Source organism: Gracilinanus agilis, chromosome 6, assembly GCF_016433145.1.
Source record: "Gracilinanus agilis isolate LMUSP501 chromosome 6, AgileGrace, whole genome shotgun sequence".
Classification (NCBI taxonomy): domain Eukaryota; kingdom Metazoa; phylum Chordata; class Mammalia; order Didelphimorphia; family Didelphidae; genus Gracilinanus; species Gracilinanus agilis.
This window is the reverse complement of record NC_058135.1, coordinates 13,672,317-13,697,591: the sequence shown is the minus strand read 5'-3', so window position 1 is coordinate 13,697,591 and position 25,275 is coordinate 13,672,317. Positions and strand designations below refer to the sequence as shown.

The 25,275-nt window shown below is 44.1% G+C and overlaps 1 protein-coding gene across 1 annotated transcript in view; it reads left to right on the top strand.

Annotated features, from left to right (window-relative positions):
* WRN (WRN RecQ like helicase) overlaps positions 1-21,305 on the top strand; it is a 94,905-nt gene extending 73,600 nt beyond the window's left edge. The window contains exons 29-31 of the mRNA XM_044680487.1: positions 1,269-1,431; positions 15,890-16,080; positions 20,324-21,305. Coding sequence (XP_044536422.1) covers positions 1,269-1,431; positions 15,890-16,080; positions 20,324-20,446 — 477 coding nt within the window. The 3' untranslated portion in view covers positions 20,447-21,305. The remainder of the gene's footprint in view (positions 1-1,268; positions 1,432-15,889; positions 16,081-20,323) is intronic.
* Positions 21,306-25,275: the final 3,970 nt, after the last annotated feature.

The window sequence follows — 25,275 nt, the reverse complement described above, 5'->3', positions numbered from 1 at the left end:
CCATTGAATATCTATGTGGCTCTGAGAGCTGTTGTGGTACATGTGGCCTATACTGGTAAATGTCTTCTTTCACCTGACAGTAACAGTCTGAGCCCCTCAGGAGTGGCTTGGAGGTTTTCAGAGCACTTTCCTCTCATAGATCTGTGAGGTTACTGTTCACACAGGTCTGTACCCTCTCAGAGGTTTCTTCCTAGCTCCTTTCTCTATGCAGTGCTCTTTGGCCCTGACTTTGAGGGGTGGGGGGCAGGCATCTCTGCCTCATGGGGTATGGCCTTTCTCTCAGGGGCCCCTTGCTATTATTTTTGGTGTATTTGGTTGTGTAATTAGCTTCTCTTCCCAAGAGGTTGAAATAGGGGGACTTGTCAGTTAACCACAAAATTAAAAATGTCCAAGGACTGATTACTGAGGAGCAGTGGTGCAATTAGTGGAAGGTAACTTGATGCCCCATATCAAATAACCCTGGTATTATTACTCACACACATGGTGCCCTGTCTAGTAGGGAAGGGTGAAAAGTTTATGGAAGTAATTTAAAACCTCCCTTTGAAGGTTTACTTTGCCTCTTCTGGGAGTAGAGTGGCTTTCCTCTGAGCAGTAGGCCCACTAGAGACTTTGTATGGCCTTGCGAGGTTAGCAGGTCAAGATGGGGCGAAAGAAAGCCCAAGAGAGAAGCTCTCATCCAGTAACCTTGTCTAAAGAATGTTCCCTAATCTCCTGACCCGAGCACCTGAGGTAATATGTTCAGTTACAGACCTGCATGTGTAACCAAGGACCACTGGGGAGGTCAGTGTGTAAATAACACCATTCATTTTAGTGTGGGGTGATGTGCTTTCTAAGATGGGCAGTGACTGTTACTGGCTTCCCCAATGGAACCAGTTTTCAGTTTCTCTTAAAATCCTCCCTCTACCCTTAGAGTGTCTCTGATGTCATCAAAGAGGACTTTTAAGAATCTCTTCAGATGGAATTTTTCATACCCGAAGACTGCTTAGAGACAGAGGCTGGACTGACCATTTACCCATGCTCTCCATGGAGAGCCAAAGACGAGGCCCTAGGGAGAGAAGATGTGGATGCATGTGGGGCTGTTTGGTCTTTAGCCTTGACCAATATTGAATCCTACCTTCCCGGTATCATTATTTTGAATAATAGTCCTAAAATATCCCAGAAAATGAGGCTTGAGGCCTGCCTTCAACAACTGCCTGCATCTAGCACTCTTCTTGTGCTAGCACCAGTTGTGTCTTGGTCACAGCTCATCTTTGTTGCTTTCTTCCCAGCGGAGTATTGCAGAGAGTAGGACGATGCCTCTCCCTGTGGTTGGCACTCACTTGTCCCAGGCGGTGAAGGCGGGCTACCCTGTGGACCTGGAACGCGCAGGCCTGACTCCGCACATCCAGAGGATAATCACCGATGTGATCCAGAAACCTCCTATCAGTTCCGGTGAGCAGCCCAGCCTCAGCTGCCCGCCTGTCATCATAGAGGCTAAGGGAGCAGCCAGCCAGACCTGTCTTGCCCTCTGTGGGCAGCATCAGCCTTTGATGCTTCGGGAAAAGGCAGTGGTGACTCCCTGCAGTGTGGAGAGAGATCTCCTCACTGCCTTCCTCTGTGCCCCCTTTCTGATGCTCCAGTCTGCCTAGGGTAAAGCTTGTTCCCCCAAGTGCTTCCTGCTTCTCCTGGGTGGTTGCCCATCCATTTCACTGACAGATGTGTAGAATTTAGTGTAAGAAGACAGCTCCTGTTTTGCCCCTGTATTTGCATGTTTCATCAGCTCAGTGGGGTGCTGTAGTTTGTCTGAGACCATTCAGGTACTGAAGGGCAAAGCCATGGTTTGAACCCAGGCCCTTCTGGACCTAACCCAGAGCTCTTTCTCTCACAGCTTTCATGAGTGACTTCTGTGTAGTGGGTACATCCTCAGTGTAGATGAAGTGCAGTGTGGAGGGGAGCGAGCCTCACAGGAAGGTCCAGGAGGAGATCTGGGCCTGGGGCCTGCCTCTGGATCCTCCCGGCTGGCTGACCTGAGTGACCTGCCCTGGGCTTATTGGGTCATGTGGGCAGTTCAGACAGAGGCCACAGGTCTTTTAGGGAGGGTAGGCTCATGCTGGAAGGCTGTAGGTTGGATTGCCTGGGATCCTCCCCTCCTATCGCCTGGTCCTGATTGCGCAAATTGTTGGGGCAGAGCCGAACCCAATGAGGCTAAGCTCAGAACTGGGTGCATTCCCTCTGCTGGAGGCCTTAGTCCTGTCAGCTTTCTTAGTCCTGGTGCTGGGCCTCTCCGCTCTTCCCTGCCAAACCCTGCCTCTCGAGGCCCACGGTTGCTGGCCACTCCCTCATCAGTGTGATGCTTACCAGGGCCTTTTGTGTCTTCTTTCTCCCAACCTTCCCTGGATGACCTCCTCCTTTGAGTCTGGAGGCCCCTCCTTGTCTGAGGCGATCAAGGAACGCCCCCTTTCCTTCCTGATAGGGGCTTGGTTCACCCCCTTTGGCACTTCTGTCCTTGGTAGTGACTCTTGCTGCATTTCCTGAGCCAGGCTCCCTTCTGGCCAGTGCTGGGAACCTGCCCCAGAAATGGCAGCACTCCTGCTTAGGAAGCCTTGGCGTATACAGCATAGGCACCTGGCAGGGGAGACCTGGGCCAGGTGGGAGGCTTATAGACTCAGTGGGCACTGCCTTCAGGGAGCCAACAGCCTGGCAGGGCTGAGGTGCAGGCCACAGGATCAGAGGCACGTGTTTGCAGAGTGCACTAGGGGGTCCTGGGAGGTCTGAATGGGGGCAGAGGGCTGGTACTTCTCCAGTGTACACTCTCCCTGTACCCAGGTAAAGTCTGACCTCCCTGTGGGCTTTGTTGAGTAGCGAGTGTTCAGCCAAAGTGCCACTGACTTCAGGCAGAGACAGTGGTGTACATGAGTCCCAGGGAGGCTAGAGCATGCTCAGGGGAGCCTCGTTGGTGGAGGAAAAGAGGAAGGGGCAGTAGGGTGCTGCTGAATGTTTTGGAGAGAGAGGGCCATAATCGTAAGAAAGCTTGTTCCGCTACCAAGTGCGCTCGAGGGAATCCTCACCTTGTGGAGTCTTTCATTGAAGACCCCATTGCCTGGGACCTGGCTTATCAGACTGAGTTGGCATCATTCCGCTGATGTTAACATGATGATGTTCATACACCATGGAGAGGTTAGGTGTTACTTGTGAACGGAGTTGGTTAATGCTCATAGCATCGCCTAATTTGGGAAGGAGGCTTACAAAGGGCTTGCATGTCACTTTTACAGCTTTGGGGCCATCTTCAAAGTCTCTGAAATCTGTCTTTCCAATATCAGGAAGTTCTTAGCTTAACAAAGTGGCCAGGACCTTTCCTGAGATGCCCACATGACATTTGGAGGTCTTCTTGCTTTGCTTTTCCTTTTGTGCTTGTGGCTGGAAAGCTGAGAGACCCACCTCCAAAGGAAGGGTAATGGGCTGCCCCAGGGATCAGCTCTGGCTGTGTGCTTCATTCTCACTTCCCTTTTGTTTATATGGTTAAATTTTCATTTGTACCAAGAGAGTAGGAGCAGTGAGGTGGCTCAGTAGATTGAGAGCCAGGCCTAGAGGCAGGAAGTCCTGAGTTCAAACATGGCCTCAGACACTTCCTAGCTGTGTGACCCTGGGCAAGTCACTTAACCCACATTGCCCACTCTTACCAGCCTTAGAACCAATGCAGTGTTGATTCTAAGATGGAAGGTAAAGGCTTAAAAATAAAATAAAACATAACATGAGGTGGAGTTATTGTTATAAATCTGGTGTGTTGCTTCTGTCCTTTGCTGGAGCTATGCTTTTGCTCGTCGGGGTGCTTCTAGCTCCCTCATACCTTCTCACCCTGGGCTAGTCATGTCCCTGCCCTCCTGGGGCCCTGCTCATGTGCTAGGGGCCTCCTTCCTTTCACTTAGTCCTGCTTCTCTGCCTCCTAACTCCCAGCATGTGGCTCTCAATTGGGGAGCTGCGATTTCAACTGCTCAGAGATTGTCTTTGTTTACTCATCTACAAATGGGGGTAGTGGTAGCATCTACTTCCCAGGCCTATTGTGCATGAATATAAATTATGATGTTATAGGTATCCTAGCTATTGCAGGGAAGTATCCTAATGGTTATTCCACAAGCATTTGGAGGCCCTCCTCCCCTTCTACTCTGCCCAAACTCCATAGTGAGTCTGCTTTGCCCCAGGCACCACCCCCACACCCCCCCCAACCCCGGACAGCGACGGGTCCCTCTGCCCTTGTTTTATGCCTTAATGTAATTTCACCAGCCAGGATCATCCTGTTATCTCCTTCGAAGGACTCTTTGGTAAGCTTCAGGTGCGCCTGAGAGATTCCTTGGAGGGGAGAGCCTTGAGGGCAGTGTATTCCCCTGTCAAGGCAAGTGGGTTTATATTTTCAACAAACAGTAATTTAATATTATGTTGTCTTCTTGATTTTGATCCCCCTTGAGCCTCTCCTTTACACATCCCAGTGAAGACAGCTAAAGTCAGTGAGTTTAATTTTCTGGGTCACCTAAGATAATGAACTTTGGTAACAGCCTATTTACATCTCCAAAGGGGGCTTAGGAGTTCCTTCCTCCTGACACGGGCACCAGGTTGGCATGGACCAGAATAAGGCAGAGAAAACTTAGTTTTCCCTTTGCCCAAGCAGAGTTTTGCTTGACTGTCTGGTTCTTAAAAACAGGTTTTTAGGGCATTTTTAGGGCATAGTTTTAATTTGCTGGTTCCTTAGACAATACTACAGTTGTTTGTGTTGTTTAAGCAAACTTTTCAGGTAGGTCTAAGAACCCAGTCTGCCAGTGAAGCAATCCATTGAGGTTCACTGCTCCTTTAACCAGGCACGTGATGTTCTCTGGGTAGCCCTGTGGGATCAGTAGGCCCTGAAGAGACCCAGTGGCTGGAAGGGGACGTCCATTTTAGTTTCAGTTTTACACAGAGCTTTGGACAAAGGCTCTGATGCTATTCTTGAGAGAAAGGCAGGACGGACATAGATATAGGCCATGATCCAGAGGGGCTGACCACCCTCCTACCTTGGGGTGATGTTCAAGCGCTGTGGGGGCAAGGGGAGGTGTTGGGACCCAGGCAACCAGGTGTTCTTGATCAGTGGCCCAGACAGAAGCATAGATGGTACTCTGAGCAGCTTGGCTGATGGTACAGGGCAGAGGGCTGAGAGGGGCGGCCAGGAGGCCAGGTGAGGGTTGAGAGAACTTGGGATGTTTAGGCAGAAACAAAAAAAGCTGCAAGGGGAATATGGTGACTGTTTTCCAGCAGTGTACAAAGACAAAAAAGATCGTTCTTGCCTTCAAGGCTCCTTGTATGTACATGTACGTGTACAAGCCCTTCATGTAGGCAGAGTGAGCAAACAGAGCTTTGAAGGGAAGGAGAGAGAATATTACTAAGTAACACATAATCTAGATTTTAAGGTTTGCTAAGAGCTTTTCTTTTGTCTGCACAATAACTCTAGGGTGTTATGATTATTTTTTAATATTAAGTTTTATTTTTATTGTCATGCAAAATGCACTTCCATATTGATCATTGTTGTAAGAGCAAACTCATACATAACCAAAACTCCAAAATAGAAAAATAAATATGCTGGTGTGAAAAATCATATGCTTTGATTGATCTACATCCATCCAAGTCCAACAGTTCTTTCTTTGGAGGTGGACAGCATTCTTTGTCCTAAGTCACTCAGAATTGTCCTGATCATTGTATCCCTGAAAGTAGCCAAGTTTTCACAGCTGATCATTATACAACATTGCTGTTACTGTATACAATGTTCTTCTAGTTCTGCTTATTTCACTCTGCATTAGTTCATGCAGATCTTTCCAGGTTTTCCTGCGGTCATTTTGCTTATTATCTCTCATAGCACAATAGTATTCCATCATCAACATGTACCACAATTTATTCAAGCCATTCCCCAATTGCTGGATGATATTAGGGCGATATTATTAAGCCATTTACATACATGAGAAAACTGAGGCAAACAAGTTATACAATTTGCCCAGAGGTACCCAGCTAGTAAGTGCCTTAGGCAGGATTTGAAGTCAAGTCTTCCTGACTCTAGGCCCAGTGCTCTGTCCACTGTACCACTCCCCACCCCCAACTGCCCCAGAAGCCAGATAAGGGTTACAGCCTGTGCAGAGGCACTCATATGGGTAATGGAGTTTCTTTGTGGCTGGACCAGAGAGAGAGTGCAGAGGAGTGATAGAGGGTGGGAAGGATAGTTGGAGACAAATTGTGAAATGCTTTAAATGTCCTAGTGAGGAAGGTGTGTTTGCTTTTGGAGGTGATAGGGACCCCTGGTGTTCAGAATTAAGGTAAAATAGAGTTACCACCACCAAAGGCTGGGGTTGACCATGTTCCTCTCTTTGTTTATAAATGTCAGCTCTTCCTTTGACTTCTGGGATCATAAAGAAAGTCCATCCTGTGTTTGACTTTGAAAGCCCCTCACCACCAGCCTTTCTTCTTCACCTGCCATATTACTGGATATATACCCTCCCTTTTTATTCACTCTGTGGTGGCTGAAGTACTCCCATAGAAACTGGGATTTAATTAAGAACCTTTTCTTTTGCCCTAACATTCTGCTCATCTGCCCTTATTGATTCTTCTTTCCCACACTGACTTCCAAATCTTTCTTCCTTGCTTGTCAAAGCCAATAAGCATTTATGAAGTGACTTCATTGTTCCAGAGTCTATGCTAAGCGCCGGCCCCCGGTGCCCCAGGCATGGCCTGTCCATAAACCTTAGGTTATTCAGATGATGTGACATATGAGAAGCATAGATTCAGCATTGGAAGGGTGTGTAGGGGTATCCAGTCTGTTATTGGAATTTGGGCTTCTTTGGGGCTCATTGAGCTTTAATATTTAGATATATGATATAAACTTCCTGTGGACACTTAGGGGACTTGGAAACTACATTTCCCATGATTACTGATAGGAAGTGTGGTTACGTAAATAGAGGTATAAGACTCCTGATAGGATTGGGAGACCCTCTCACGTACAAAGCAGCCAGGTAGGCAGGAGGTAATGGCGGGCGATTTGAATTAGATCCTATCAGGTGCGTGGCTATAACTATCAAGATGACTTTAAATAAACTATCAATACTTTTAATATCCATCTATATCAATATTATTCGTAACAGTTATGGCAACCACTTGAAGTTTGGAATTTGGTCTCTCAATTTTTCAGATAGCCTACCAAGCCACACAACTCTGAGACACCTCCGGATCCTCCCAGGAGCCTCAGACCTGTTCTTGTGCTATTTTTGGCCACTTTGCTCAGTTCTTTTGAGCATTTTTTTAAAAGGGGGAATACCATTTTTCCAACAGCCTATTCCTGGCTGCTAGTTCATACATTCCCCATGAACTTGGTTTCAACAACTGCTGGCCCCACCCACCGGCTCTTCCCTGGGTCCCTAGCTTTTTCCTGCCATCCAGTGCCAATCCCAGCTCCTGCTAGACTGTTCCAATGATGGATACCTGCTGCTGCCTCTGCCACCGACCCCTAACTGTTCCTGCTGATGCTGACCCCCATTCCCCCAAATGCCAGTACCCTGCCTGCTGCTGCTGATGCCTCTGCCTGCTGACTCCTGAGATTCCTGCTCCTGTCGGTTGATGCCGATCCCAGAGACTGCCACTGCAGCTGTTTAAGATTTTTTCATTCCTTTTTGTTTTATAGATTCTTCCTGCCTTGTGAAGTGTAAAGTTTCGGTATTTAGGAGATTAGGAAGGGTATTTTGGAGAGGGGAGAGATGGCACAGAGAGATGGGCCAGTGACTAAATGACTCTTGGCTTTCCTTCTCAATGTCCCCTACTACTGTGGCAAACAAAAGGGGATTCTTTGAAATGGTGGTATTTCAGAGTCGGGAGCCAGCTTCCAGGGATGGGATGGGGGAATCCCTGTCCTAAGGGGTTAGGTAAGTGGGGACCTTGGTCAGTGTGTCACGGGGACCCCAATATCAACAAGCCTCCCCCTACCATCTTGCTCGCACTGCAGGGAGTCTGGCTAAGTCATCAGTTCTAGTTGTGGTAACAGGGAGGAATACCCTCTGTGGCCGAGAGGCTTTCTTTGAAATTCCCTCACATGCAACCCACAAGAGAGGTACCCTTGGGTAAAGTGAGGTTAAGGATGACAGAACCAGTGTCTTTGAGTGAATTTCTTGCTCTTCTTTAGGAATCTGACTGCAATTTTCTATTTCTCAAGTAGTTTACTAATTTATAGTAAATCAAGAAAGGGGAAAGGTTTGAGGGGAAAGAAGACCCTACTTAGGGTTTTCTTGGTTTTCTTCAGCTGAGCCAAGATCGCTCAGCTCCAATTTATCTATCCTCTTATCTAATCAAAGTCTCTATCCTACCTTAACAAGTGGCAAGTTTCCTTCTTGGGAAGGTCAAGGGATGGAAAGGATCTTCAGGGTGACTCCCTGAAGTTAAGTGATCAGCCCCTTCTCAGCAGCTGTAGTTGTTCATTCTTCCTCTCATGGAGGCTCTCAAAATTGTAGGAACCTTCTTTCTCTTCTGGGTAAGGGAAATGGAGGCAAGGCTTTTCCATAGGTTGGGATCTAGAGCTTTAGGTCTTTACTTCAACTTGAAAAAGTTCAGAGGGCAAAGACCTTTTAGTTAGCAGTTTCTCCCACAATCCTCTTCTCTCTCTTCAATTGTCACTCTCCCTCCTGTCACATTCCAATTGCTGCCCACATCCCAGTGGGCCAGAGTGAAAAGTTAGATTCACAGTTTTCCTTTCCACAGAAGTCATTTGCTTCTAGTTGTTCAATTCTAATTTTTAAAGACTGAATTTCATCTCTGGCATTTTGAGCCTCTTTTTCCTTTTGATCTATTTTTCTTTGTAGGTTATTGTGTTCATCTTTCACTTTCTTTGCCTTGTTTTTGAGATGGTCAATTCTCGCTTTTATGACAGTATTTTCTTGTTTTAGTTCATGTGTCTCTGTTTCCAGATGACCTATTTTGCTTTTTAAGTTCTTTTCTCAATTTTCTTCAGCCTTTCTTAATTGTTTTTTGAATTGTGTTTTCAGTTCTTCAAAAGCCTGAGTACAATTCGCTGGAGTTCCTGAGTTTTTGCTTGGTGTTCCTTGGTCCTCCTGTGTTCCATTTGTTCTTTGTTCAATATCTGAATAGAAGCTGTCAATTGTAATTTCTTTTTTCTTTTTCTGTTGTTTACTCATATTTTTTTCCTTTTTTCCCCCTCCTTATTGACTGTATTCTTGCTCCTCTGTTTATTTTCTGGATCTGTGATTTGGGCTTTTCTGTCCTGAAGAGGCTTCTTCTCTGCTCTGCTGATTAACTGAATTAGACTGATAGAGCTTACCTATTGTATTAATGTGCCCTGGCCAGATCTTCCCCAGCTGCCAGCAGAAACTGAAAGTGAAAGTGAAGATGTGGAGGTTTAAGGACCTCCTTAAGGTGTTTCTCTTTCTACCACTTACTCCTGTGATGTGTTGGAAATATATAGAAATGCTGATGATTTATGTGCATTTATTTTGTATCCTGCAACTTTGCTAAAGTTGTTGATTATTTCTACAAGCTTCTTAGTTGATTCTCTAGGATTTTTTAAGTAGACCATCATATCATCTGCAAAGAGTGATAGCTTAGTCTCCTCATTGCCTATTTTAATACCCTCAATTTCTTTTTCTTCTCTAATTGCTACTGCTAGTGTTTCTAGTACAATGTTAAATTATAGAGGTGATAATGGGCATCCTTGTTTCACTCCTGATCTTATTGGAAAGGCTTCTAATTTATCCCCATTGCATGTGATGCTTGTTGATGGTTTATGTATGTTTGGAATTGGGGATATGCCATTTAAAAGTATGTTACAAATTTCCTATGGACACGTGGGGACTGTGAGACTACATTTCCCGTGATTCTGATGGGTTTCCGGTTTCCGATTTCCGGTTTAAGGCGTGGGGCTGTTTTAAATTCGGAGGAGGGCCTAGAGAAAGGCTCTTGGTTTTCTGGTTAGCTGGCTGGTGTACGAGAGAAAGAGGATGGGCTCCAGTGGTAATTCTAAAAGATAGTCAAGCGCAGTCATAGATATTTCACCAACAAGGCCATGGCTATTAAAATATTAATTTCTCTTATACTATATGTCTTTATCATTTTTAATCTTAACATTTAAGATATATACTGATTATTATTTTTAGGAAAGGACCTTCTATTCCTATACTTTCTAGTGTTTTCAGTAGGAATGGGTGTTGTATTTTGTCAAAGGCTTTTTCAGCATCTAGTGAGATAATCATGTGGTTTTTGTTGGTTTGCTTGTTGATATGTGGATTGGTTTTCCTAATGTTGAACCATCCTTGCATTCCTGGTATAAATCCCACCTGATCATGATGGATAACCCTAATGATCACTTGCTGGTGTGTTCTTGCTAGTATTCTATTAAGATTTTGCATCTGCGTTCATTAAGGAGTTTGGTCTGTAGTTTTCTTTCTCTGTTTTTGATCTCCCTGCCTTTGGAATCAGTACCATATTTGTGTCATAAAAGGAGTTTGGTAGGACTCCTTTGCTTATTATATCAAATAATTTGTATAGTGTTGGGATTAATTGTTCTTTGAATGTTTGATAGAATTCACTTGTGAATCCATCAGGCCCTGGGGATTTTTTTCTTAGGGAGTTCTTTGATGGCTTGTTCAATTTCTTTTTCTGATATTGGATTATTTAAGTATTCTATTTCTTCTGCTGTTAATCTAGGCAATTTATATTTTTATAAATATTCATCACATGACCTAGTTTGCTATATTTATTGCCATATAATTGGGCAAAATAGTTTTTAATGATTGCCTTAATTTCCTCTTCATTAGAGGTAAGGTCTCCCTTTTCATCTTTGATACTGATGATTTGGTTTTCTTCTTTCCTTATTTTTATTAGATTGACCAGTACTTTATCTATTTTATCTGTTTTTTCAAAATACCAGCTTCTAGTCTTATTTATTAATTTAATGGTTCTTTTACTTTCGATTTTATTAATTTCTCCTTTGATTTTTAGTATTTCTAATTTAGTTTTCATCTGAGGATTTTTAATTTGTTCATTTTCTAGTTTTTTAAGTTGCATGCCCAATTCATTAACCTCTGCCCTCCCTAATTTGTTAATATATGCACTCAGTGATATAAATTTTCCCCTTAGAACTGCTTTGGCTGTATCCCATAGGTTTGGGTAAGATGTCTCATCATTTTTATTGTCTTCAATGAAATTATTAATTGTTTCTATGATTTGTTCTTTCACTAAATTATTTTGGAGTATCATATTATTTAATGTCCAATTAGTTTTTGGTTTGCCTCTCCATGTATTCTTACTAATCACTATTTTTATTGCATTATGATCTGAGAAGGTTACATTTATTATTTCTGCTTTTTTGCATTTGTTTGCCATGTTTTTATGCCCTATTACATGGTCTATCTTTGTGAATGTTCCATGTGCTGCTGAAAAGAAGGTGTATTTCTTTTTGTCCCTATTTATTTTTCTCCATATATCTATTAACTCCGATTTTTCTAGAATTTCATTCACCTCTCTTATCTCTTTCTTATTTATTTTTTGCTTTTCTTCATCTAGGTCTGATAGGGGAAGGTTGAGGTCCCCCACTAGTATGGTTTTGCTATCTGTGTCATCCTTGAGCTCCACTAGCTTCTCCTTTAGAAATCTGGAAGCTGTACCGTTTGGTGCATACATATTGAGTACTGATATTTCTTCATTGTTTATACTGCCTTTTATTAGGATGTAGTTACCTTCCCTATCTCTTTTAACCTTATCTATTTTTACTTTGGCTCTATTGGAGATCATGATAGCAACCCCTGCCTTCTTTTTCTCATTTGAAGCCCAATAGATTTTGCTCCATCCTCTCGTTTTCACTCTATGTATGTCTGTCTGTCTATATGTGTTTCTTGTAGACAACATATGGTAGGATTTTGGTCTCTAGTCCACTCTGCTACTTGCTTCCATTTTATGGACGAGTTCACCCCATTCACATTCAGAGTTATAATTATCAACTGTGTATTCCCAGACATTTTGATTCTCTCTCCTAGTCCTGTCCTTTCTTCTTCACTGTTTCCTTCTATACCAGTGTTGTTGTTGTTGTTGTTTTTTTAAACATTTAACTTATGTGTATTGGCTCCTAGGTGGAAGAGTGGTAAGGGTGGGCAATGCGGGTCAAGTGACTTGCCAAGGGTCACACAGCTAGGAAGTGTCTGAGGCTGGATTTGAACCTAGGACCTCCCGTCTCTAGGCCTGACTCTCAATTCACTGAGCTACCCAGCTGCCCTGTAGTGTTTTGTTTTTAATCACTTCCTATAATCTTCTCCCTTGTTGTACTTACCTTTCTCCCCTCTCCCTTTTTATTTCCCTCTTACTGTTCTTTAAAGCTAAGCTGTGTTCCCCCCCAAGCCCTCTCCCTCCCTAGTATTGCTTCCCTCCCCTCTAGTCCGTTTGTTACCCTTCTACTTCTCTATAGGGAGTGAATCAATTCTCTGTCTCAATGGATCTGATTGTTTTTCCCTCTTTAAGTTGATTTCAATGCACTTACGTATTGAATATTACCTCTCTCTAACCTCTTTTCCCTTACAGTGTATTGTTATTTTTCCCTGTTGGTCCCACACACTTCTTTATGGAATATAAATTTATTCCTTTTTGTTCGTTTTCCTATTTTTCTTATTATTACCTTCCCCCCCCCCAGTTTTGTATATATTTATACATAATACATACATACATATACACAGACACAGAGACACACACACATGCATATATATATATATATATACATATATATATATATATATATATATATATATATATTTATAGCGCTTGACATTTCATCCTATATGGTTTGTCCCTGTTCCCTCTATATAAACTTCTTCTAGTTACACTGTTGGTAATAACAATTTTTAATATTTGCCAATATCTTCTTTTCTTCTTGGGATACAAATTGATTGAACTTGTTGAGTCCCTTAAAGAAAAGAATTTTTTTCTCCTCCCCCATTCTCTTAATTACCTTATGTTGATTCTCTTGAGTTCTGGGTTTGGGCAGAAAACTCTGTTTAAGTCCAGTTTTTCTTGATGAATGTTTGGAAATCCTTGATTTTATTGAATGACCATACTTTCCCCTGCAGTAATATAGTTAGTTTTGCTGGATAGTTGATGCTTGGTTGTAGACCCAGTTCTCTTGCTTTCCAGAATATTGTGTTCCAAGCCTTCCAGTCCTTCAATGTAGATGCAGCCAGATCCTGTGTTATCCTAACTGTGGTTCCCTGATATCTGAATGACTTCTTTTTAGCAGCTTGTAATATTTTTTCCTTGGTCTGGTAGTTTTTGAATTTGGCTATAATATTCCTGGAAGTTGTCAGTTGTGGATTAAATGTAGGAAGTGATCTGTGGATTCTTTCAATTTCCACTTATCCTTCTTGTTTGAGAATTTCTGGGCAATTTTCTCTGATTACTTCTTTTAAGATGCTATCTAAACTTTTTCTTTTATCATGATGTTCTGGTAAACAAATAATTCTCAAGTTGTCTCTTCTAGCTCTGTTCTCCAGATCTTTGGTTGAATCAATGAGGTGTTTCATATTTTCCTCAAATTTTTCATTTTAAAAATTTTGTTTAATATATTCTTGCTGCCTTGTGAAGTCATTTGCTTCTAGTTGTTGAGTTCTGTTTTTTAAAGACTGAATTTCATCCTTGGATTTTTGGTCATCCTTCTCCTTCTGGTCTGATTTTCTTTGTAGATCATCTTTTGCCTTCTTTGCTTCATTTTCAAGCTGGCCAATTCTGGCTTTTAAGATTTTATTTTCTTGTTTTAGTTCATGTATTTCCTTTTTCAAATTGTCTTCAGCCTCTCTTGCCTCTCTTGATTGCTTTTTGAGTTACTGAAGTTCTTGAGTTTATTGAATTTTGAGATCTTCCAAAGCCTGTGTCTAGTTCAATGGAACTACTTCCTCTTCTATTTCTATTTCATTTGCTCTCTTTTCACTTCCTTGAAAGAAGCTGTCTGTCAATTGTCATTTATTTTCTCTTTTTCTGTTGCTTACTCATGTTTTTTTCCCTTCCTTGTTCTGCTATTTTGAGCAGATGTATTTAATGATCTTTGATGAAAGATCTTCCCCCAACTGGTAATGGAGTTTGTAATTACTTTCTATGCCCTCTGAAGACTTCTTGTCTGTCCAATTGATGGGATTAATCTTACTGATTAATCTGTCCTAAGCGGTGAGGAGGGAAAAACTGTGGGGGGGGGGGGGAGGAGGGGGGACAAGGAGCGGGTTTTCGCTGAACTGAGCTCTCTAGCAGTGGGGTTCCCTTGCACTGTCTGCTGTGTTTGATCTGGTTTTCTTTCCTTTTGAAGCCCTGTGTTCTCTATCTCGGTATGAGCAATCCAAGCTGTCTGAGGTCTGGGGTTTGGCTCTCTCTAAGCCACCATCTTCCTGGAGTTTTTTCTGTGTTTCTCCGGTTTTCTCCCCCAGTCACCTCTCCAGTGCCTGTGTTTAACTCCCCGAGTCCAGTATCAGCAAGGCCCTGTCTCCGAACAGGTGCGTCCACCCACCCTAAGATTTCAAGGACCACTGGAGACTCCGCACAGCACATGGGGGAGGCGTCCTGGGATTCCCCTTCTACGCCCTCAGACCTGACAGTTCAAGAATTGAAGCCTTTTTCTTGGCGTACCTCTTTAGTTGTGCTGCAGGAGGGTTCCCCCTGTTCTGTCCTGTTATTAGATTTGGTCCTCTTTCTTCTCAAAGCACATTGTTTTCTATCTCGGTGTGTAAGGGTGCAGAGGTTTTAAGATTCACTCTAAGCCACCATCTTCCCAGAAATCCCTTATCCAAAGGTCCTCCTTAAGGACCGTTGGTCCTCCTCTCTTCCTTTCTGCCAGCCACCTCCTTGCCAGCTGCCAGATCAGAGCCCTGAGCTTCCCATGGTAGTACTAAGGTACTCCCTCATGATTGCAGCCTTTGTCCTGGAATCCTAGTCAGCCAGATTCTTACAGCAGGTCTCAGCATAGTAGGTTGGGGAAGACTGTTGGAGATTGAGCTTTTCTGCCCTCTGTAGGCTTCTTATCTGCACTATTGCTAGACAGGATTAAGCCTGCTGAGGGGAATGTGCCCTGAGGCCAAAACTTCCAGAGTCAGAGGCCTGCTATGGAGGTGTGGTGGCTGAAGGCCACAACCAGGTGTCTTCCTGTCTGCTTCTCTTCTTTAGCTGCCTCCCTGACAGCTGTAGTCAAAGCCATGAGCCTCAAGTAGCTGTGGGCTGGAGCCCTCACCTCGAGATCCTAGCAACTGCCAGAGTCTCAGCACAGTAGATGAGGGAAGGGCCCTTCCTTCTTTCTTTTACTTAAATCCAAGAATTCAACTTTCTCTGCATACCTTTTAAATTGAATTGAGCAGGAGGGTCCCTAAGTTCTTTCCTGTTGTCGTATTTGGTTTTCTGTCCCCCTGGAAGATCTTTGTTTTTAATTGGTGTGGAAGAGTTTTCAAATCCATATTTGCTGCTTAGCCACCATCTTGACTCCACTCCCCAAACTACCACTTGGGCTCTTGCAAGTATTTTTCCAGTGGTTCAGGAGGGGTTAGAAATGGTAGGGTACTGCAGTGCTTGGGGGGAGTGGGGACAGATTCTTTTTAACAGCAGAAATTGGGACGGGGTGTGCTGCTTGGGAATTCAAAAACCTTGTGGTTTCTTCATACTTTATATTAAGTAAAAGTTGTGATAAATTTTTCTACCACCTGTAAACAGAGGGTAGTGGTGAGCCCCAAGATGATGCTGGGTACTGTTTTTGTTCTGTGCCTCATGAGCTCTTTCTTGTCTGAAGTGACCATCTCACTGAAGGATGCCCATGTCTAGTGCTCTGTTGTGTTTGACTCAGAACTTGGATATTTTCTTCCACTTTTCACTTGGCACCATCTGTTTTCAGATATTTCCAAAATGAAGGCCATTAGGAAGCTGGTTCCTTCAGAAATTGAGACCTACCTCATCCAGATAGTAGTGGCGCTGGTGGAGAAGGAGAGGAAGCAGAAAGCCGCACTACCTGATCCATTCCCAAAGGAATCCAACATGGAGAGTGGGGTGCCCAGCACTTCAGGCCCCTGCTTGAGTGCTAACAAGGTAGGCAGTTAGGATGTAAGGGGTGAGTCCTGCAACCCCCACTTAAAAGGTGGTCAGATGCAGTCCTCACTCATTTGTATTAGTGGGGCTCTTGGCCTGGGGCAACATGTCAGTGGATAAGGAAATGGTGGGACAAGGTCATTTCCAATGTTTGTCAGTTGTTTAGTTAGTTCTAAACTACTATTTGATGACTAGTATGGTTGAGTTTTAATCGTGAGGAGCAATACACCTTCTTTTCAGCTGCACATGGTACATTCACAAAGATTGACCATGTAATAGGGCATAGAAACATTGCAAACAAATGCAAAAGAGCAGAAATAAATTGTGAGGAACTGTGAATTCTGATATAAAGTGACTTTATCAGCATGCTAGGTATCCTTTGTTATGTGAAGATGGGATTAACTTTCCTCTCTTGTCTACTTTTAGATTTAATCACCAGAAGCATATACACCTACTTATCCTTAAGTATGGGGAGGTCTGTGACCCACGGGTTTGTGCTATAGTAGGTGACAAATCAAAATCCACTGACTGCCCCCTGGGCAGTCCTAAGCAAAGCTAAAGCTGCAATTGGTCCACATAAAGTGGAAGGAAGGCACAGGAAGTGATGAAAGGAATGGTCTTTAAAAGTGGAAAAACTTCCTGTGGAGAGGTCTTTGTCCTTTGAACTTGGCCTTGAAGGATCTCTGGCTTGGGACCTCAGACTGCTCTTGGATCTTCCTCTAGGATCATCACATGGATGAGTGAAAGGGCTGACTCCTTTTCCTGGCTTTTCTGGAGGTACTAGCCTCCAGATAGGCCTCTCTCCTTGGAGGAGGCCTTATGGCTAGAACCTTTGTTTAATTTGCCTCAGGGCCCCCCTTTGCTGGGGCCTCTGAAGCCCTGCCTGGTTCTCTCCTGGCCAGAGGAATTGCCCAATTAAGGAATCTTATAATGTCTGTGTAATAAGTGATTCCGTGATGTTCTCAACTAGCCTGTTGAGCTCTGAGTTCTGTCAAGGGCATCTCAGCTCATTTAAAGCCAGTTCACCAGAGTTGCATTCTTGGGATGTCCTAGGGACAGACAGCAGGATTAGAGGCCTCATTTCCATTCCTATTCAAGACTATGTGTGATGTCCAGGCAAGAGAAGCTTTAAGGTGGTCAGAGGGTTTCCCTTTCTCTCTAAGCAGGGGTTCTTAATGTGGGGTCCATGAGCTCTATAAAAATATTTTGATAACCATGTTTTAGGATAATTGGCTCTCTGTGGAATTCTTTGGGTTTTATTTTATGCATTTAGAAACGTGATTCTGGTTTCATCAGAATGACTACTACCCATGGGTCTATGGCCCCCCCCAAAGGTGGAAAGCCCTAACTCTGAAGTCTATTCAGTCTAAGAACCCAGTTAGTTTAGCTCTACCTGCCGGAGAGAAGTACTTCTGTAATTTAGCCCAAAGAATGCCATTCCCCCAAATTCTGCAGATAAGCTAGGCAATGGAGCCGGCCAGCAAGTGTTCTTTGGACTGCAGGTTTCATAGAAAGCCTTGATAATCTGGCTTCCTGGTTCCTTCTTTACTCTTCTTCCTCTTGGGGCTTTGTTCCTCCCTCTAGGTTCCTTGCACCCTCTTTCCCTTTGCCATATGAGGAAGGAAGGAAAGATAAGCCTTGTCCTTAAATGTTGCAGTAAGGAGTGATGGAGTTATTACCAAGGGTGACTGCTATGTAGCTCCAGGGTTTACTGACCTATTTGTTCAGCCATTCCCCAATTGAGGGACATCCCTTTAATTTCCAATTCTTTGCTATCACAAAAAGAGCAGCTAAAAATATTTTTGTACAAATGGATCCTCCTTTCCCTTTTTAAAAATCTCTCCAGGATACAACCCTTATAGTGGCATTACCGGATCAAATGGAATGTACTGTTTTATAGCCCTTTGGGCATAGTTCCAGATTGCCCTCCAGAAAGGTTGGATCAGTTCACAGCTCCACCAGCAATGAATTAGTGTCCCGATTTTGCCACATCCCCTCCAACATTTACCATTTTATTGCCATATTGGTCAGTCTAATAGATGTGAGGTGGTACCTCAGCATTGCTTTAATTTGCATTTCTCTAACAAGAGGAATTTAGAACATTTTTTCCTATGATTAGTAATAGCTTTGATTTCTTCATCTGGAAACTGCCTATTCCTATCTTTTGACCATTTATCAATTGGAGAATGACTTGGACACTTATTTTGACTTAGTTCTTTATATATTTGAGAAATGAGACCTTTATCAGAGAAATTTGTTACAAAATTTTCCCCCAGTTTTTTGTTTCAGCGTTTACTGACCTAGCCAGCTCTGGGGCTCAACCTCACTGTTGCTGCCTCCTCTTGTTGTGTGGGTGCTGCTTGGGCTGCATCCTTATGACTGGGACCATTGCCTTCCATCCTAGGATTTCTCTTGAAAATGGGGAATGAAGGAAAGAGCTGGAGTGAGCAGAGAGGGTCCAGGAGTGCACACATGTCCCCCTCCCCACCCTTGCTGCTGCTGGCTCTAATTGGGTTTACTTTTCCTTAAGTTCTGTTTACTCATGTTTTGGGAAAGACTCCACCTCTCAGGACACCATTCCAACCCCTCCCTTCCCCTCAGTGCTTCCACTCTAATCTTCCATGGCTTCCCCTTTTGCTGAGGCTTTAGGAATCATATCTTCATTTTCCCTCTGTCGATTTGGCAGGAGCCTATCCCCCTGTCCCATTGGTTTCCCACTATCTCTGTCCCCATTTGTCTAGCCTCCCCCTGTACCGTTTCTCCCATATTGATTCACCTATTCCTCTATAACAGAATTACTATGTGTCCCTTCAAATCAATGCATTCTTCCTTTTTTGATTTTGATTCATTCTGTTCCCCGGGTCATGGGCTGGCTTTGATTCAGGTGGGGTTCCCTTGATGGTTTTTGGTCCAATGTAGGATGAAACAGGACAATGATGCTGGCAAAGGAAGGGGAGGATATAGGCCACATCAAATAGGCCAAACGCAGCTTCTCCCAGTTGGTCATACTCTTGGTCTGCAGTGAAAAGAAGTATAAAGCTGCTTCTTTGGGCTAGGCACTAGATACACTGGTACCAAGAAAGCAAGAAGCTTCACTCAAAGGATTTGACATGTGAGTGGGGGTGATGAGGACCTAGGAACGGACCTGAGGCCTCAGTCTGAGGGGAATGAGTACAGATGCCCCTGGGCCAATCTTCTCTTAAGGAGAGTTTCAGAACTAGTCTGGCTGGTGGGGGGATGTCCTGGACAGATCAGGTGAGCCTCGGTGGCCGCCGACTGACCAGCTAGCTCTGACTCAGACTTCTCTCAGCACACCCAGGCTCTAGCCCCTTTATCTCATTGTTTCCTGTGGTGGGCTTTCTTTCTTCATTCTTTTATCCAGTAGGTCTCTGTTGTTCTCTTTTAAACTCTGACCTACCCCTAGGAGAGATCTTATTTGTGTTTTTTTGCCTTGGCCCAGCTGCTGTTCCCCTCAGAGTCTTCCTCCCAATTACAGACCAGACTGGATACTGGTGGGCTTTTCACCCTCCTCCTCTCCCAGGCATGCCCTCACTGCAGAGCTCAGACTCATAGGCATAGGCACGGGGTAGAGGGAATGGCCGTGTTCACATTCTCTCAGTGTCTCTGTTAAACACATAGTTTACACTTTTAAAAAACCATTCAGACTACATTCATTTGGTTAACCAGAACAGAAGTAGTTAAAAATATTTCCCTAGTATAACATTAGTTATTCATATTACATTAAATGATGTTGAACTTAGGGAAACTCCCATGTATAAGAAATGACTTGTATGCACATGTTTGAACTGGCAGAACACTGGACCTTTGAGATAGCAAGTGGATGGCACAGTAGGTGGAGTTGAACCCAGGAAGACCAGACCTGAGTTCAAATACTGCCTCAAACATTGATCATTTATGTGACCCTGGACAAGTCACCTCACTTATTTCCCTCAGTTTCCTCATCTGTAAAGTGGGGATTCTACGAGCTTCAGCTTCTCCAGAGTAGTTGTGAGGACCAAATGAGGTAAACACAGGGAGAGTGCTCTGCAAACTACCAGGGGGTTTTCTCGGCCCTCATTGGCCATGTGCCTCTTTGGACCCTGTGCTCTGTGCATTATGAGGGCTAACGCTAGCACCTATGTGCATGCATGTGTGTGGTGTGTGCTGTGCATGTGCTCCTGGAGGCCCTCTGTATTCAGCCCCATCTCTCCCTGTCTTCCCTTCCCGTTTTTCTCTTACACAGCCTTCCCCAGAGACCTCCAAGAGGAAGTTCCCAGACTGGTTCTCTTCGGCCAAGGGGTGCGCACCTCCAGCAGGCAACTCCAAGAAGGCAAAAGCTGGAGCCAGGAAGGGGCTTTTCATTTGAGTTGGTGCAGTCTCAGGAGCTGCATACCCTCATCTCCCTCTAGCCTTTGTCACTGTACTTTGATGGTTTGGGGGAAGAGTTGTCATCAGACAAGTGAGATGTTTCCCAGAATGTCCAGGTTGTTACAATTCCTTTCCATATTGTCTTCAGAAGAGAAGGCTCTTAGAGTGATTTTCCAAGGTCTCTATGCTGTGGCCTCAAACCCACTGGGGTATGGAAGGGGCTCTTGTCTTTCTCTTAAGTAGAGACAGACCTCCACCTCCCCTGCCTGCCTCCTGAGCCAGTCTAGAAACTGCCTTTGGCTACACTGGGAGGGGGCACATGCACATTCTCTTTTGGAGCCAAAGTGTCCCAAGAGTTTTTCATTTTTAAAGTAATGGACCCCTTGGGCCCGACATTGTATTTTCCTCATTTTCTCTGAGGCTGCCTTCCTGCCTGCTGCTGCAGGTACAGAGGGATGGGGGACTATCCCCTGTAACTTCTGTTAGCTTTTAAGTGTGGGTTATACACACTGTCAAGGAATGAAACAGCTCATAATGACTGGCCAGTCTCATTCCTTCATGAGGCACTTTGTACTTAGGCTGTTGTGTATAGTTTTTCATGTTCTTGAGTGTTAAAATGGGTGAGAGCTTGTGTGGGGCTGCCCTTGGAGGATTGGTGGCTTGTGCTGCCCCGTCTCAGACTTCAGCACCCATAGCTTCTTTTTCCTGTCCTTCTTGGTCATGTGCTTCTCACTGATCCACTGGGTGTCCCTGGTGTCCCTGGAGTCTGAGGTAGTTGATTTGGATTCCCCCATGTCTCCTTATACCAAGATCATTTTTATTTTAATAAATTAGCGCCTAAATTGCTTTTAAGTTTATTATGCATTTCTCTGTGTTGTTCATAAATATCATGGCTACCATCAGGAGCTCTCACTCAACTTGTTTGGTGCTATAGTATGGACAATCAAACTTTTAGGAGTCCTTGTGTACAAAACAGACAAGATAATATCCATTCTCATGTGATGTAAATGTTAATGATTATTTCTATTAATCTGGAGGTGCCCTGGCTGCTCGGGTGGTAGTAGGGAGGACCCTAACTCTTCCAAAGAAGAGCTGGAAAGGTATATAGTGAGAAGAGCTCTCATTTTACCCTTTACCAAACTTCCCTCACAGCAGCCAGCGGGGGAGGGAGAGAGAGGAATTTTTTTTGAGGATTCAGTGAGATAACATGGAAAACATTTTACAGACTTCAAAGCTCAATGTTGCCAAAAGCTAGATACTGTTATTATTGTTCATACTTTTGTATCTCTGTTTTACCAAGTGATGAGGGGAATGTGCCAGTACAGTCACAATCCCAGACTGATCCTGCTTCCCCACTGCACTTCTCAGAGCAGGTCCCAAGGCTCAGGGGGCTGTGTTCTGCCCATTCTCCCTGGGCTGCCCCTGTCAGGGGCCTGAGGTGGAATTCCTGCTTGACTTCGTGTCCATCAAGCCCTCCTTTAATGCTTGCTTTGTCAGCCTCCTTAACACTCTAGAAATTTTCTCTCCTTTAATTCATCTTCTTTAGAAATAAATTCTGTTTTAAAAAATAAGGATTTGCAGCCGTTGAGAAGAGCTTAAAGACTTACCAAATGAAGCCATTTTCAGTGTCAGGGAAGTGGGCTGCTTTGATGGTGGTCCCCAGCCTTCTCTGGCTGTATGGCCTTGGGCTAGTCACCATACCCCTCAGGGAAGCAGTGTGGTAGCATACTGGATTGGGGACCAGTAAACCTTAGTTTGGATCAGCCTGGCCCTTCCACTTAGTGCCTGTGTAACCTTGGGCTTCTCACTGGCCCTCTCTGGACCTCCAGAAGAAGCTGGACTTTATGACCCTTCCGATGCCTGACCACTCTATGGTCCTAAGGGCTAAGGTGACTCTCAAAAAAACATGTTCTGAGCAAATGAAAAGCTTCCCACGAAGAACTTGAAAGGCATCAGCATTCATTTGTGTTAGTTAGAGAGCCAGATTCTCAGCTTGATGGGAGGAATTCTTTCCTTTCAGTTGGAACCATCCAAAAATCCAGTAGCCTGCCTTTGTGAACAAGGCGCTCCTCATTGCTTGAGGCCTGTTTTAGGTGGAAGCTCAGGGCCCAGTTGGGCAGAGATGTGTGTGGCAGAAGGGATTCCTATTCATGTATGGGGTGTCCTGGATAGGCCTTCAAGGCCTTTTCCAACGCGGAGGCCCTGAATGAAGGGTAAGACCTCTCTAAGAATGTGCTGTGTTGGCTACAGCATAGGGGACCAGCTGTGCTTGCAGCTGCATTCTTCAGCTAACCCCGGGATGTTCACATTTCAAGGACCACAACTTTTAGAAAATGTCACCACTTTGATGGAAATATTCCTAAAAACATCCACAATGCCTCTATTTCCTTCACCTCAAGAGAACCAACTAAGCAGAATTATCAACTTTTCCCTAATAGTTTAAGAGCCCATCAGGGCTATTGGGAAGAGCCCTGTTAAGGGGCTCTGAGTTCCAGTCCCACTCCAGCTTCCGTATTGTCGTGACCTTGAGCTACAAGACCTATCCCCACTTGGTGCTTCCTTAGTTTCCTTACCTGCAAAATGGGGCTGTTGGATGAGATGGCCCCTAAAGTATAAACTCCTGTGATTCTGTTTGACCCTGCTGAAGCAATATAATGATGTGTATGAGCACCAAAAGGCTCAGGTCACTTCACACTCTTTGGAAATGGGTATATGTGTGTGTTTGCTGTCACTAAGCCACTGTTGTCTGGGAAACCAGATGATGGAACTTGTTTAGAAGCTTTAAAGTAAGAATGAGAAGGTTCTCTTGAGTTCTGTGGCTTTGGGGACATATTTTGGCTCCTCTGAGATCTTTGCTGCTTTCTCGGTTCTCAGGATCATTGGATATGAAGCCAAAAGAGAACTCAGAGTTCACCCAGACCCGAGGCTTCTGGACCTGGGGGCCATAAAATTCTTTTGAAAATTTGTGGGTCTCTGCATTCCCATAGTGTCGGTTTCCTATGGAATCCCATTGATTTTCTTCCTGACTTATAAACATCATTCTTAGAGAGGTGGTCTGGGACACAGGACCAACTTGTTCAGGACCGAGGTCTTTATGCTATAGATGAGGGAACTCGGACCCAAGTGATTAATCCAATTCATAGATAGTTTTTTTGGGGGGGGGGGTTGAATCTTCGTGGTCTCACTCCAAGCCTAATGCCCTTACCTCTATATTATATTGATTCTCGGTTTTGCTATAGGCCAGTTCATGTGTTCCACAGGAAATAACAGTTGCTGCCTTCCAGGATTCTATACAATATACATTATATACAAAGGGGATAAAGGTCATTTTAGGCAGCTCTCCCCGCCTTTAGGAGATGGTGTATGAGTCTAGTTTTGTAGGAAATGGATTCTAAGAGGTAGATGGGAGGAGGGCAGCAAGGCCAGGCATAGGTTAAGGCTCGGCCAGAAGCCCATGCAATGGGCTTGAAAGTGGGGCTTAGGGTGTGAGGAGCAGCACGCAGGCCAATGTGGCAGACAGAAAACAACAGTTTGATGGGGAAATAGTGACAACTGGCAATAATGAGTTGTATAAACGATGCAAGGAAAAGATCAGACAGGGAAGAGACATGAAATAAATGCCTCTTGCTCTCAAAGTGACTGCACAGTAAAAGTGCACAAGCATTCATTCAACTCCTACAGTGCGCCAGGTCATGGGCTGGAGATACCAAGAGGGGCACAAGATAGCCCCGTCCTTCCACAGCTCCCAGTCTGACGGGGGAGACAGCATAGCAACAGCTGGGCACAGACACCATAACTGGAGGTCGTCTCAGAGGGGAGCCACCAGCTTTGTAAAGCAGCAGCTGCTCTGCCTAGTGTCGCTTAGTCTACCTTGCTAGTCCAAACGGAATATTTCAACTCATTTGGCTATTGAATTATAGTAACTGGCTTTTCTGTAAGATGTTAAAGATACTGAGGTGCAACAAACTGGAAGAACATTTTTATAGCAAAACTCTCTGACAAAGGTTTAATTTCCCAAATATATAAGGAACTAAGTCAAATTTACAAGGGACATGAATAGGCAGTTTTCACAGGATGAAATCAAAACTATCAGTAAGCACATGAAAAAGTGTTCTAAATCCCTCCTGATTAGAGAAATGCAAATTAAAGCAACTCTGAGGTACCACCTCACACCTAGCAGATTGGCCAATATGGCAGCAGAGGAAAGTGATGTTGGAGGGGATGTGGCCAAATTGGGACACTAATACATTGCTGGTGGAGTTGTGAATTAATCTAACCATTCTAGAAGGCAATTTGAAGCTATGCACAAAGGGCTTTAAATGAATGCCTGCCCTTTGAGCCAGCCATATCCCTGCTGGGTTTGTACGCAAAGAGAAAATAAGGAAAAAGAAATATTTATAGCTGCACTTTCTGTGGTGGCAAAAATTTGGAAAATTAGGGGGTGTCCATCAATTGCGGAATGACTAAACAAACTGTGGTATCTGATGGTGATGAAATAATATTTTCCTGAAAGGAATAATAAACTGGAGGAATTCAATGGCACCTGGAAAGACCTCCAGGAACTGATGTAGAGTCAAAAGAGCAGAACCAAGAGAATGTTGTACACAGAGACTGTTAAAACTGTGGCCCAATCAAATGTCATGGACTTTTCTACCAAGAGCAATGCAATGATCCAGGACAATTCTGACGGACCTATGAGAAAGAACACTATTCACATTCAGAGAAAGAATTGTGGGAGTAGAAATGCATTAGAAAAATATATAATTGAACATGTAGTTCAATGGGGATATGATTAGGGTTTTGATATTGAAAGATCACTCTACGACA